Below are 13953 nucleotides of genomic sequence, written 5' to 3' on the forward strand. Positions count from 1 at the left end.
GACAGGTAAAGTCCACAGGCTCCTTAGGGCTAGGAACGCTGCCCAAGGACAGTTTCTGCCACTAGGCAGTCTGGAGATTCTAATCCCTCCCAGCCCTGCCCACCCTGCCCCTTCCCACTGCCACACTCACCGAACTCTGAGGACATGCTACACGCTGTACTATCATCCTGAACTCTATTTTTTGTTCTTTCTCATTTTTTTTCTGCAAGACCTCACTTCAACCACTTCAACACTTTCTTCTTGTTTGTTTTTGCATTACTACATTACGTCACTTTATATACATCACTACCTCAATTTACATACGTCACTACCTCACTTTACATACGTCACTACCTCACTTTACATACGACACTACCTCACTTTACATTCAGAAATTACATGTATTGTCTATTGTCAATTGTATGTCTTTTTAGCCACGTTATTAGTGCCTTGCACGCTGGGTCAGAGAGGACATTAATTTAATCTGTGCTGTATGTCATGCATATTAGCATATTTGACAATAAAACTGACTTTGACTTTGACTTGACTAATAGATTATATTCATTTACATTAGGTGAGCTTTTATTTGTCTCACAGTGACAAATAAATAGTAGACATTTACATTTCACAGCAGCAAAAACAAATAAACCAATATGTATGTATTTCATTGTATTTTAGATAGCCACCTTCATTTCAAGCTCATATAACTCCAGACCCATTTACTTTTCCTGCAAAAAGATTACAGAAAAAAAATGGAGAAAAAAATATGTTAGCAAATTGTTGAGATGTCAAACTGCAAGCCGGCGAGCATCTACATTTCAGTATATAATTGTGATCGCTCAGATTTTGAAATGATTTTTGATTCTTGAAAATCTTTGAGCATTCCAAAATATCATTCAAAACTTCATTTCAAAAGATTGTAAATTTTGCAAATAACTGCATATTTAGAGGATTATATTTTTCATCACTTCAATGATTTCCTCAAAGAGAAGTTGGGGGGGGGGGGGGATTTTAAACCTTTGAGATCTAACAGAGTAGATGAAACTTGCTGGTTTAGGAGATGCTGGATTTGAAAGCTGCGCCATTTCTCTCAGGTTCTGTGGAGAGAAAAATAAATATTTAAGATAAGAAAGCCGATAAAGCACTGGGAATGTTTTTCCCTCCCATTAGAATTGCCTTTTGTACAGCTGCCCCCATTTGAAGCTCAGATAACTCCAGACCGATGTAACTTAGGAATTACCTCTTTTTTTGTGATGAAAGAAGAGAGTCTCTAAGGCAAGGGTGTCAAAGTCATTTTTTTGCCACGGGCCACATTTTGGTTACAATGTCTTCTCAGAGGCCATTATGAATTTGGGGAAGCCGTTAGAATGTTTCATTCCCCCCGCATGTTACATATAGAGCGCACAAGAAATTAATGAATAACTAGTTTTCGAATTTCAGGTCAAAAATAATAACTGATATTGTGGTTTACATGAGTCTATAAGAAATTTTGGTTCAGACTTTAGCAAGCATCATGGAAGTTCGCAAGTTTGATTTGCTTTCCCAGGCCAAATAAAATGATGTGGAGGGCCAGATTTGGCCCACGGGCCTTGACTTTGACACCAGTGATCGAAGGTTTCTTATGCTGTATTGAATGTTTATGTAGTCTTAAAACTCAATATTCTGTGAGTGCTGCAATTTGAGTGAAAATGACAAAAACCTTGGCACTGGAGTGGACACATTTTTCTCACATTGTCTGGCAGTGAATGAGTTAATATTCCCACAATGGGGGCATTTGCATTCAGTGAAAATGATAGACCTTCGCTGAAACCTCTGATGTCATATTTTAGCTAATTTTTCACACATTTACTGTATATTCCTGGTTCAGTTCACACATGCGTTGTTGTTATTTTGACAAACATAAAAAGTAGCCTTACTGGGAAGGAACTCTTGAGTAGACTTCTTCCTCTGTGATCCGGAAACCTAAAACAACATTCCAAACAACAATGATATTGCGTGACAACGCATAAAAACAAAGATGGTGGTGGTTCATTACCTTCTTCTTTGATCGTGCAGCTTTCAGGGCTGCAAGTTTATTTTCGATATCAGATACCTGAAGAGAGAACGTGTATTTTTCACGATTCAATGATAGACTGCAAGACTCCAAACTAGGGTGCGGAAAATCATAATGGACCCTCCACACCCTGCCCACCACCTTTTCCAGCTACTCCCCTCAGGCAGGTGCTACCGATCCATGCGCACCAAATCCAGCAGATATTTAAACAGCTTCTTCCCCCAAGCCATTAACTCTTTGAACAGTAGCCCAAATGGAATTGTATAGTGCCTCTTTGCAATTTTTTTGCTGATGATACTAGTGCAGCCTGTTCGACCGGAAACAAATTCCTTGTGTGTTCTACATACTCTGCAATAAAGATGATTCTGATTCTGATTCTGATAAGAATAAATGCATTTTTTCCAGCCTGTCATCAGTCAATGTGCGCAAAAAAATGTCTGCCTACCTCGCTCTCGGCACTCTGCACCCTAGCGGCTGTAAGCGCCACCACATCTTCCAACTCAGAAAGCTCCGAATCTGTTGCGCCGCCAAAGCGATTTTTGGCACTTTGTTCCAGCCGCCGCAGTTTCGTTTCCAGTTCGTGCGACTGCCCGGCGGCGATGTACACCTGTGACACACACGTGATGTATGAGGTGCTGCACGGGCCTGGAACATTTGTCTCTCACACATACAAATGAAAAATCTGTCAGGCAGACTGGCAAATAAATAAATAATAAGTAAATGCATTTATACATACATACATACATACATACATACATACATACATACATACATACATACATACATACATACATACATACATACATACGTACGTACATACATACGTACGTACGTACATACATATACATACATACGCAGAAACATAAACAAATAAATAAATACAGACATAAATAAATAGATAAATACATAAATATAAACATAAATAAATAAGAAACCAGTAAACAAACAAACAAATAAACAATTAAATAAAAAATAAACACCTGCATCAAAAAAATATTACACGCATACACAGGTGGCTTTTCTCCGGGTACCCCGGTTTCCTCCCCACATTCCTAAAACATGCACGAAAGGCTGATTGAACACTTTAAATTGTCCCTGGCAGTGAATGTGAGCGCGTATGGTTATTTGTCTTTTGTGTTGCCTTGCGATTGGCTGATAACCGGTTCAGGGTGTCCCCCGCCTACTGACCCAATGTGCCTGGGATCGGCTCCAGCACCTTCGCGGCCCTAATGTGGATAAAGTGGTCTGCGAAATGTATGGATGAATAAATGTATGTACTGTTATTATGATTATTAAATTCCTCAATACATATTTTTAGTTGCACCATTTAATGGACATTCGACACGAAATAGAGAACACGACTCCCTAGGCGGCGAAGCGTCGTATGGCCAAAAAAATACAATTAAATAAAGAAAAGAAATGTAGCCGGACCTTCATAGGGAAGTGAAGTTCAGAAGGAGGGTTATAAGCAAGAAAGCGTACGGTTTGCCGGAGGCTTACATTTTCCTCAAGTTGCCTGAACGCCTCATCGGCTTGTTTAGCATCACTCCCTAACATGTGGCTTCTGTCGATCGGCTCTGACAGGCCGAACTCAACCATCGCGTTTTCTGTGGCATTAATGGTTCTCAGGGCCTCAGTGGTGAGGTCACAGAGGGCTGCGGCGGTGGATCTCTGAAAGTCATGTAGAGGGACAAGATGTTAGGGGGTCAGCAGGTGGTGGTGGGGGGGGGGGGGATCCTGCACTAAATTTGTAAATTGTAAATTTCTCCACTGCGAGACTAATAAAGGTAAATCCAATCCACTGTACTACCAGCCTGAATGCACCGCCGAGCCTCCTTTCTTTGATCTAATCAGGATGCCTGAGGCAAACTGCAACAGTGTCACGTCTAAATTCCAATCAGCTTTGGGTCGAGAGGTTGAACATCATTGAACTCATGTTGCCACTTTCTCAATATACGAATCCCATGACCAACGCTTAGAAGTTTTTTTTTTAATTGAGAGCTTCACCTTCTGGTTTAGTGACTGATGCTTCACAACATCTGCCGTCTCAGCTCATGTCAACAAAACCCTCGGAAATAAGAACTGATTTAAAGGACAACCGACGTCACTTTTTTGTTTTTTAACTGACACCAGAAAAACGTTTTATAGCATCTAAAATACCCAAAACACGCAGTGTGATATTTTAGTCAAATGCAAAACACCAATAAAAATGACTTAAAGTGTCCAAAATCTGCAAAAATTGAGCTGCGAATTGAGCTGCCCCAGTTTGTGACGTCACGCCAAGACGTCTTGCATTGCTGGAGAATCAAAACAATGGCTTCAGATTCGGAGAAGATGCTTTCTTGTTTCTCATCCAGTTATGAATATGATTCAAATAGTCCTGATGAGCAAAGCATACACGTTTTCAATCGATTAAAGAATTTATTTGGGCCATTTTGAGGCAAACGGGCAGGGGGGGGGGGGGGGTGTCTTTAAAAAGAGGCAGAAAAATGGCGACCAGCTCCGGTGAGGAATGAATCAGCTCGTTTCCACAGCTCTGATACATTCTTTCCATGGAGTTTGCCTCCCTCTGCTGGCGGCTTTTGGGTGTAAGACATGGTTTAAAAAAAAACAGTACAGCAAAATACATTGACGTGATGGAAAGACGCTACAATGCGTCTTTTTTACGGTGAGGAGGCGGTCCTTTTCTGACGTCACGTACGGACTCGCCACCAACTCAAAAACAAGACTTCCTGAATGTTCAGCGCGAGTCTTAAAACGTAAAATATAGCTATATGCGGTGGAATCTTATTAAAATACGCCCAGTAGAAGTCATGTGAAGCCATTTTACAAATTATGGACACAACTTGTCCGGAGACGTCGGTTGTCCTTTAAAAGTAGGCATTTCTATTTTTGTTGTTGTTGTTGTAAATGTCCATTAATATATATTTTTTTTTATGTATTGTAAGTATATGAAACATATCACAAGTTGTACATGAGCCACATTTCGGTTCTGCCTGGCAGTCAAGTATCCAAAATCCATTGAACTTTAATGTGGAATAATATTTCTCTCGACTGACCAACCATTTCTTGAGTTCATAAACAGTGTACATTAAAAGCAAACAAAAGGTGTACTCTGAGAGATTCGTTTTTAGAAAATTCAGCGGAAAGGTCGGTGCTCTTTGACAGTCTGCGGCTGAATGGATGCATGGCTTGAGGAGCCCGCGATGGGAAGAAAGGAGCATCAGCGCAGAGCGCCGATTCGTATGTGGAACTGTCACGGCTTGGAATTGAAGCGGATTTACGTGGGACAGGAGATGTGACACAGTCTCTTTTCGTCTGGATGCTGCAGGTTCATGTTTGCTTTCAACATTTAGCTTGTAGCAGACGTGCACATCTCACCATCACATGCCTGATCCAGTGGTGAAAAGGATGCTTTGATCCTCTCCTCTTTCATCTCAAACTGCTTCATACAACAAAGAGGGTGCAGAAAGTGTGAAAGATCGAATGGCTGTCTGTGTCTTTTGTGTTGTGTCACATTGTTTGTTATTTAGTTTTTTGTTGTTGTTTTGACTTCAAAGTGGCGCCGCGAGAGCGTCTGCCTTTACAGCATCGCCTTCTTCCTTTCCTCTTCTCTTCGTTTAATCACTTTGCTGCTGTGAAATGTAAATTTCTCCACTGTGAGACTAAAAAAGGCTAATCCAATCCAATCCAATTCAATCCAATGACTTCTTGATTTCCATAATTGTTCACTTTTTTAGGTAAATCAAGAAGGACCATTATCACAAAAAAAAAAAAAAAATCCCCCGGGGTATTCTCGCACCCCCTAGAAGGAATTCTCGCACCACCGGTTAAGAAGCTCTGATATAAAGGCACTTGGATTGTGTTAGTGGGGGGACATGGAAAAAGCACGGAAAGCTTCATGCTGGACAAGTACAGTCAAACCTCGGTTTTCAAACGTCTCGGTTCTCAACCAAAAATGTCATATTTTTTATGCCCCGGTATACAACCGAAATTTGGTTCTCAACCAAACTGAGTGCATCTGAATGCATCACTCGACTACCCTCCGCGTCCTTGTACGTCACTTCCCTAAATGTCACGTCTTCCTCATTGTGACCGACGCATTAATACTGTTGTTGTTTTATTTTTGCGAAAATGCAGACACATTTGGTTAAGATCTCCTGAATAGTATGATTTTAAAGCAAGCAGAGGATGGTTTGAAAAGTTAGTGTGCCCCGTGTTTGCCCAAAGACAGCTGAGATAGATGCCAATACACCTCGTGGCAGAAAGAAAATTGGTGAAAATAAAAGTCTGTTTTTATAGAATTTTACACATGACCTACTCTATTATAAGTTTTTATCCGGTTTATGCGATGAAATAGTTAAAAAGTTGTTTTCTAGACTTTGAACGGATTAAGATTTTTTACATTGATTTTAATGGAAAGTACTGTTTCGGTTTTTGAACAAATCTGTTTTCGAACAGGTTTCTGAAACAAATTATGGTCGAAAACCGAGGGATCACTGTACATCCAAATATCAATATTTCAATCTCTTCCTGCTTCCTGAAGCAGTACCGCCATCTTACCTTCTGTGCTTCACTCGGCATGTCGTCGCTGGATGAGCTCAGGTCCTTCATGGCCGCCGTCCTGCCACCGCCGATACTTTTCCCTCCCAAAGAGGATTTCTTGTCCGCCTCGTCGTCTGATGACATGCGCTTGTTGCCGAGGTTCCCGGCCAACTCGCTCAATTTCTTCATCAGTTTCTCTTCCTCATTCTGTCCCGGTGATCCAGACCCCTGCCAAACATATATGAGAGACATGATGAGAGCAATTTCAAGGTGGTGGAGATGCCTCAAGGATCATGCTTGAGCCCCTTTAAGCTTGCCACGATGACAGACAGATCGACAGATGAGGTCAGACATCAATCCATTGTGGATGATGAGTTCTGTTCTATTTCTGAGACATTTTTCTACATGTGATACTTTGTTTCTGTTTTCTACTCCCACCCCCTACAATTTTGCTGCTGGAGATTGCAAATTTCTCCATTGTGGGACTAATATTTTTTTTTATCATGTGAGTCAAACATCCAGATGTAGAGTTTCTCGGTCAGTAAAACTGTTGCGTCTCAGTATTACGTCAAATACAGTAAAGTCTCGTTATATCGATATTCAAGGGAGTCCGAAAAAATATCGATATAACCGGGACTATCGATATATCCGACCCTGTTTGCATGTAATTTTCTCCGTGCGTGCATAGAAATAGTATCGATATAACCGGGACTATCGATATATCCGATATCGATATAACGAGACTTTACTGTATAAGGTATTGTGACTCTGCAGTGAGATGGTCACAAGGATTTCTGGCCTCACCTTGTTGGCGGGTGACATCTTTTCCTCCAAACGATTCAGCAGACCCTCGATGGCAGACATGCGTTTATTCAACTCGTTAATCTGCGGGGTCCAAAAAAAAGGTGTTCAGGTCACTACATCCTTGTCCGTACAGAAACATCTCCATGAAACACCTGAGTGTGCTGCATTTAAGGGAAATGTGAGGAGTTGCAGTGAATTGAATCAGCTCTGTCCACGCCCTCAACGACGCAAAGCAGGTGTTTTAATAATATGCTGGTTTTGGTCACATCCGTGAAATTAATGACCTTCAGTCTAAAATGCCCCCCCCCCCCCCCCCATTTTATCCCTAAACTGTGCAGTATTTGCACCACAGAGTATTTTTTCATCTTCATTGATAATCATCAGAAACAGGAATTTTCCAAATTAATTTGAGGCCCAACCCAAGCGACTTACCGGAGGGTTTTGGACAAGGTTCTCCTGAGATGAGGCCCGGCTGTTGCGCCGACGGTGGTGGGGTGGTTGGTACATGGGAGGAAACCGCTGACACTCCTCCTCGTCAGATGTGTCGATATACTGCTGACGAGCCATGGAGCTAATCTTGGATAAAGATCGAGTCCGAACCATCCGATTCTCACCATAATCATCTGAGGCAGAGAAGGAACGCCATCATTGGTTCAAACAAGTATGCGCTTCTATTCTGCAAGCGTGCTGGGTGGGAGTCTGTTTGCACCATTTCTCATCGCGAAACGATCCAAACTTTTGCGGCGATTCATTCGCTGTTGGTTCATGTCGAATTCGCCGTCATTCCTGTAGGCTCGATCCTCCTGAATTTGCTGACGGGTGACACATAAAAGTGCATTTCTGGTGTGATTTATATTTGAGGTGAAATCTTACCAAAACAATTCTGAAATATGATTGATTGAAAGTACTAAAATAGCTATTAAAGTGTGTGTGCGTGTGTGAGTGGGTTCGGGGGTGTTATTATGGGGACTGAATATTTGTGTGTGTTACCTGCACGGACGAGCGGCGTGAATAGGGGAAATAATCCTCCGAGTCAAAGTCGAATGGATGAACTGACAGCAGGCGTTTATTTTTACGCATCTAAAAAAGAAAATTCATAATGCATCAGGAAAAAAATAGGATAATTATAAATAAATAGGATCATAATTTTTCGTTTTAAAAAACTAACTAAAAAGTACAAATGTTTAATATTTATTTTTCTTTTGTTTGTTTTTTTTCTCTTAAAAGTTTATTTTTTGTAGTTTTTTTTAATTATAAGTATTATTTTTTTATAATTACAATAAAAAAAATCCAAAAATACAATCCGAACATTTTTTCCTGTTTTAAAAATAACAAAATTTATGTTTTAAATAAATGTTTTAAAAATAACAACATTTATATTATATATATATATATATATATATATATATATATATATATATATATAGTGGTTAGCACATATATATATATATATATATTGCATATTGACCACTAAATTGTCCCTATGTGATAGAGTATGTTGTACGTCTTTGTGTGGCCTGCGATTGGCTGGCATATATGAGATATATATATATATAGATATATATATATATATATATATATATATATATATATATATATATATATATATATATATATATATATATGGCTGCCGCTGCTCACCCACACAAAAAAATCCTGTTACTGTAAAGTTTCCTTGAGAGTTTTGAAAGGCGCTTGGAAATTAAATGTATTTTATATATATATATATATATATATATATATTCGGTTTTGTTTTACCGATTTGTATCGTTGTGCCTCAATTTCTCCTTGATCATCGTCATTTGGGGTGTAGTAGTCTGCAACACAAAATGATTGACATTTTAAATTTAGGTAGCTTCAGAATGCGAATGTTTGTGAGTGTAGTATTATTATTTTTTGAGTTGTTCATAGAAAGTTGCAAAAACATTATCTGGTCAAGCAATTTTACTTGCCGCGAACCGTTTCTCTTGTTGCCATCAAATTTTGATGTTAAAAGAAAATTTTGTGACCCTCCTTTGTTTGTCATCATTCGATTATTCGTAAACACTCGTCAAATATCTTTGCAGCCTTTTGCAACCTTCAGCAAACCCACCCAACCAAAAAAAAAAAACATTCACCTGTCAGCATTTCATACTGAAAAGAGTGAATGAGAAGTATTTTAAGGACTCACTGCTGCGGACATCCGGCATGCTCTGCGTGTCGTCATCCCGTCCACCTGTCGCATAAAAAGTACTTTATTAGCTCTTCGCACATACTAGTCGAGGTCATTCGCACTCAGAAATACATTTTAATACCCTGTGCTCTTTTTTTTAATTGGGCAGAGTTATCAACTGATACTGATATCCACTAGCTTTCCACTCCCATATAAATAACATAACTCGGTCTGCATATTTCCACCTCTGTAATATCAATCGTCTCTGTCCCTCTCTCACTACTCACACCGCTGCTATCCTTATCCACAGTCTTGTCACCTCCCGTATCGACTATTGTAACTCACTTCTTTTCGGTGTCAATCAAAAATTTCTCCAGAAACTCCAACTACTTCAAAATTCCTCAGCCCGGATCATCACTAAAACCCCCTCCTTTCACCCCATCACCCCTATCCTCCAGCAGCTCCACTGGTTCCCTGTTAAACTTCATATTTAATTTAAAAATACGTACTTCTGTTTACATTCAAAGCCATCCATAACCTTGCCCCCCCTATCTGTGTAGCCTTCTTCAAATTTCTGTTCCCTCTCGGTCGCTCAGATCCTCATCCTCCCTTCACCTCAATGTGCCTTCTACCTGTCTCATCACGATGGGGTGCAGAGCTTTCAGTCGCTCTGCTCCCAAACTCTGGAATTCACTTCAACCCAACATCCGTAATATTGACTCCCTTCCTACTTTCAAATCCCATCTCAAAACCCATCTGTTTAAAATTGCATTCATGGTTCAACCAGCTATTTTATTATTTATCATTTTATTTATGGTTTTATTGTTCTGTGTATTGTTCCTTTGATTGTAAAGTGTCCTTGAGTGAAAGACATTTGGAGATTAAATGTATTATTATTATTATTATTATTATTATTATATTTGAACACCAAAGATGGAGCAACACACGTAGACTTATGACCATACTCACATGCATATATTCTATAGCCTCTGTGAAGAACAACGATGACTCCACGCACTGTGTACACTATGTTTGTATTTTATGAGGTGGCTAAGGACCAGGCGGGTCAGCACAATGTCGATTTTAGAGAAGCCAAAATGATGTCCGCAATTAATTTCTTTGTCGTGATATAATACGCTATGATATAATGCTATCTTTTGCGTTAAAAGAAAAACAAATTGTTTAATGGTTGAATTCAACGGTATGGCTTTCAAACAGGTTCAAACAGGTTTTGAGATTCAAATATTTTGAGCACGGTCGCCAAACTAAATTAAACTTGTGAGTCAACGCACCGCCGCCTCTTTAAATAATAAAAAACGTTCAGATTGCCCCGCTTGGTGCTCACCGTCTCCATTCAATCTCTTGTACAGTGACCTCATCACCTTAGCACTACCGAATCGCTTGAAACGGTTCCGGATGTTGTCGTGGTACCACCCCAGGGTGCCAATCTGAAGAACCCTGAAAAGAATTGAAAATAACGTTAGAGCATTGTCCAACCGAGGTGGGCGGGAAATACTCGTACGTACCTGGTCATGCGACAGTTGTCGCATACCCAACCGTGCTCCTTCTTGTTGTATCGGCTGCACGACTTGCAGGTGAACATGCGGCAATCCAGGCACTGGCGTTTGCTGTTAACCAGGAATTTAAAAGGTTGCAGGCAGCGGATACACAACGACTCGGCCAAGTTGTTTTGTGCGCCGAGGAGCTCTCGTTTGGTGTCCTCCTTCTCGATGGAGTCCTTCAGTTTGCTGTGAAACAGAAAATTATTAGTTCCCTGGAGTGACGCCTGAATGGGATAAAAAGTTTTTTTTTGCAGTGAAATAAGACTAAAAAAGTCGGGGACTAAACGTTATATCCCTCCAGGACGCAAGAGACACTCCAGGTGTCATTGAGTCAATGACTCCTATAATAATTTGCTGTTTCTAAATGAGCCCCTTGATGGCAGCACTTAGCACATGCAGGTAACAGCGCTACTGCCCAATGTATTCATTCTACATGCAAGCCAGACGTGATTGATATTATGACGGGAGGCTACGGGCCGGATAAAAATGGACCACGCATTTGGCCCCCGGGCCGGAATTTGGACGGGTCTGTTCTAGAACAAATACACTCGGCATGATCATGTCAACTTAATCAATACAAATGAATGTCAAATGTAATCCAACATCCTTTTTTTTTTCAAATATTCACAGACATCAAATCAATATCATGAATATGAAGTCACGCCCATATAGTAAATCAAGTGTCAAACTTAAGGACCGTGGGTCAGATCTGGCCCGCCACAGCATTTGACGTGGTCCACAAAAGCAAATATCACATCAACATCCATGATGCTTGCTCAAAATCTGTACTAAAACTTCACATATAGCAGCATTTGACTTTTGTACAGCCGTCACCATTTCAAGCTCAGATAACTCCAGACCCATATTACTTAGGAATTAACTCTTTTTTTTCTAATGAAAGAAAAGGTTTCTTACGCTGCGTTGAATGTTTATGTAGTTCTAAAACTCAATATTCCGTGGGTCCTGCCATTTGAGTGAAAATGACAAAAATCCTGGCACTGGAGTGGGCACATTTTTTTGCTCATCATCTGGCAGTGAAGTAGACTGTTATACAATATATAGGTTGAGTGGATAAAGGTTTCCCCAGGGAAACAGGAAAATAAATGTGACGCCCCAGCAATCATGAAAATCGAATTGGGTGTGGAATAATTTGATTGTGCCACCGAAAGTGAAATTCTGCTTGAGATGAGCGAAATTGTGAATGGGGTTATGAAACTGTCGATGTTATCGTCAGAAGTAGCATTCTCCCCGTGTGGGTTCACCGGCTTTCTCGTTTTTAGAAATGTGTCAAGACAACTGAATAATCCTCCGAATTCCGCATGTATGCGTGCGTGCGTGTGTGTGTGACCTGAGGTCTGATGGGATTTTGAGTCTGCTGTGTAAACAAGAGTGTCTTTGTGGCATCTCCGTGTGACTGTCATGATGTACTGCAGCTTTCACGCTCACATTCCCTGATTGTCTGCATGGAAACGTGTCGCATGACTACAGAAAGATCTTCAACCACAGGCGTTAAAACTCAAAATAGATACGGTGGCACATTTTTTTCTTTTTTTGTGGGTTCATTTGTGATATAACCCAATTTGGTTGCATCTACACAACCACAACAAAGAATGTGTCTTTTGTTTTTTCGTATAATACACAAACAGATATGTACATATTACCATTAAAAAAAAAAAATCGACCCACCCTAGTCGTTCTTCCTCGTTTTTCCGCAGGTTGAAGTCGCGTTGAATCACCTCCCAGACGTGTTTCGCTTCTTCATCGGTCAAGCGAGACAGATCGAGTTTACGCTCCATGGTGAAGTCACTTCTCTGAAGGGGTGAGAAAAGAGCCCACTGTAATGTTTGTTTCTTTTTTTTTTTAAACTCAAACATTATTTTGTGGAAGCAGTATTTTTTTTTCATCGCCTATATTGTTTTTGAAACAATCCTTGGTTAAATCCTGAAATCTTGATATCCTGCAGAAATTCTAGGTCCGGCGATGGCGATAACAAAAGATTGAATAAAACATGTAAAAAGAACTTTGCAAGACATTTTAAAGGTTCCAAATAGGAATCACTCTAAAACACGAAATGTGTTGAATGAAATCACAGTTAAATGCATGAAAACATTTCTAATTAAAGAGCTGACAAGATAAATAATTTCACCAACAAAGTGCCAAAGAGGCAATGTTGCTTTCCGGTTTAAAGTTGAAATTCATGCATTTTGGATCAAGAAAATAAGGAATAAAATAGGAAACTCACCTCACTGCGGCTGCTGCTGAATCATCCCAAGCTTAACTGAGAAGGTCAGCTGATCACATGTTCACATCCTCCTGACATCATCAGGATCACACTTACAATAAATACTTTGTTTTCCGAGCGCGGACACTGAGAAGTCCAGGTATCCACTAGGCTCCATTAAGAATCGACTAAAACAGTATTGTATTGTATAATGCCTTTAGCTCGAAATGCCCACCCGGTTTCATTTGAATCAGTCTCACAGTTTTTGGTAGCTCCGTTGAAATCCTAGTTGACTAAATGTGTTAGAAAACATATAAGCACATGTCTTTAGGGAGCATAAAAATCTTAACCACATTAGTTCAACAGCCTTGGCTTGCTAGCTAGCTAGCAATTAGCTATTGCACCATATTACCTCGATAGATCTTATCTTTAAATTTAAATCGTATTCTCTGTGGGGTTTTATCTTTTGTTTTTATTTATATATATATCAAGATCAGATATATATATTTATATATATATTTGATCTGTGGTTTCATTTATGTGCTTATTTTCTGATTGTAAACTGTCCTTGAGAGTTTTGAAAGGCGCTTATAAGTGAAATGTATTATTATTATTATTATCTTGCTATCTAGTGATT

General features: G+C 39.8%; 1 protein-coding gene across 4 annotated transcripts; it reads right to left on the reverse strand.

The window, feature by feature from the left end:
- Nucleotides 1-124: 124 nt before the first annotated feature.
- mlpha (melanophilin a) lies at nucleotides 125-13659 on the reverse strand. Of its 4 annotated transcripts, none has more exons than XM_089007711.1 (17): nucleotides 13338-13659; nucleotides 12782-12906; nucleotides 11060-11281; nucleotides 10879-10991; nucleotides 9552-9596; nucleotides 9140-9198; nucleotides 8372-8461; nucleotides 8091-8193; nucleotides 7814-8004; nucleotides 7382-7462; nucleotides 6596-6805; nucleotides 3533-3703; nucleotides 2478-2639; nucleotides 2015-2071; nucleotides 1896-1941; nucleotides 1029-1076; nucleotides 125-707 (listed from the first exon to the last, which is right to left on the reverse strand). In XM_089007711.1, exons 2-16 carry the CDS (start codon nucleotides 12889-12891, stop codon nucleotides 1033-1035), a joined length of 1704 nt encoding a protein of 567 aa, XP_088863837.1. In that variant the 5' UTR covers nucleotides 12892-12906; nucleotides 13338-13659; the 3' UTR covers nucleotides 125-707; nucleotides 1029-1032. The 4 variants fall into 4 exon arrangements, with proteins under 4 accessions (XP_088863837.1, XP_088863829.1, XP_088863820.1 ...); XM_089007703.1 differs by having other exon boundaries at nucleotides 997-1076; nucleotides 13338-13658; XM_089007694.1 differs by having other exon boundaries at nucleotides 126-1076; nucleotides 13338-13656.
- Nucleotides 13660-13953: the final 294 nt, after the last annotated feature.

Source organism: Hippocampus bargibanti, linkage group LG01, assembly GCF_051943395.1.
Source record: "Hippocampus bargibanti isolate YZ-2025 linkage group LG01, ASM5194339v1, whole genome shotgun sequence".
Taxonomy (NCBI): Eukaryota; Metazoa; Chordata; class Actinopteri; order Syngnathiformes; family Syngnathidae; genus Hippocampus; species Hippocampus bargibanti.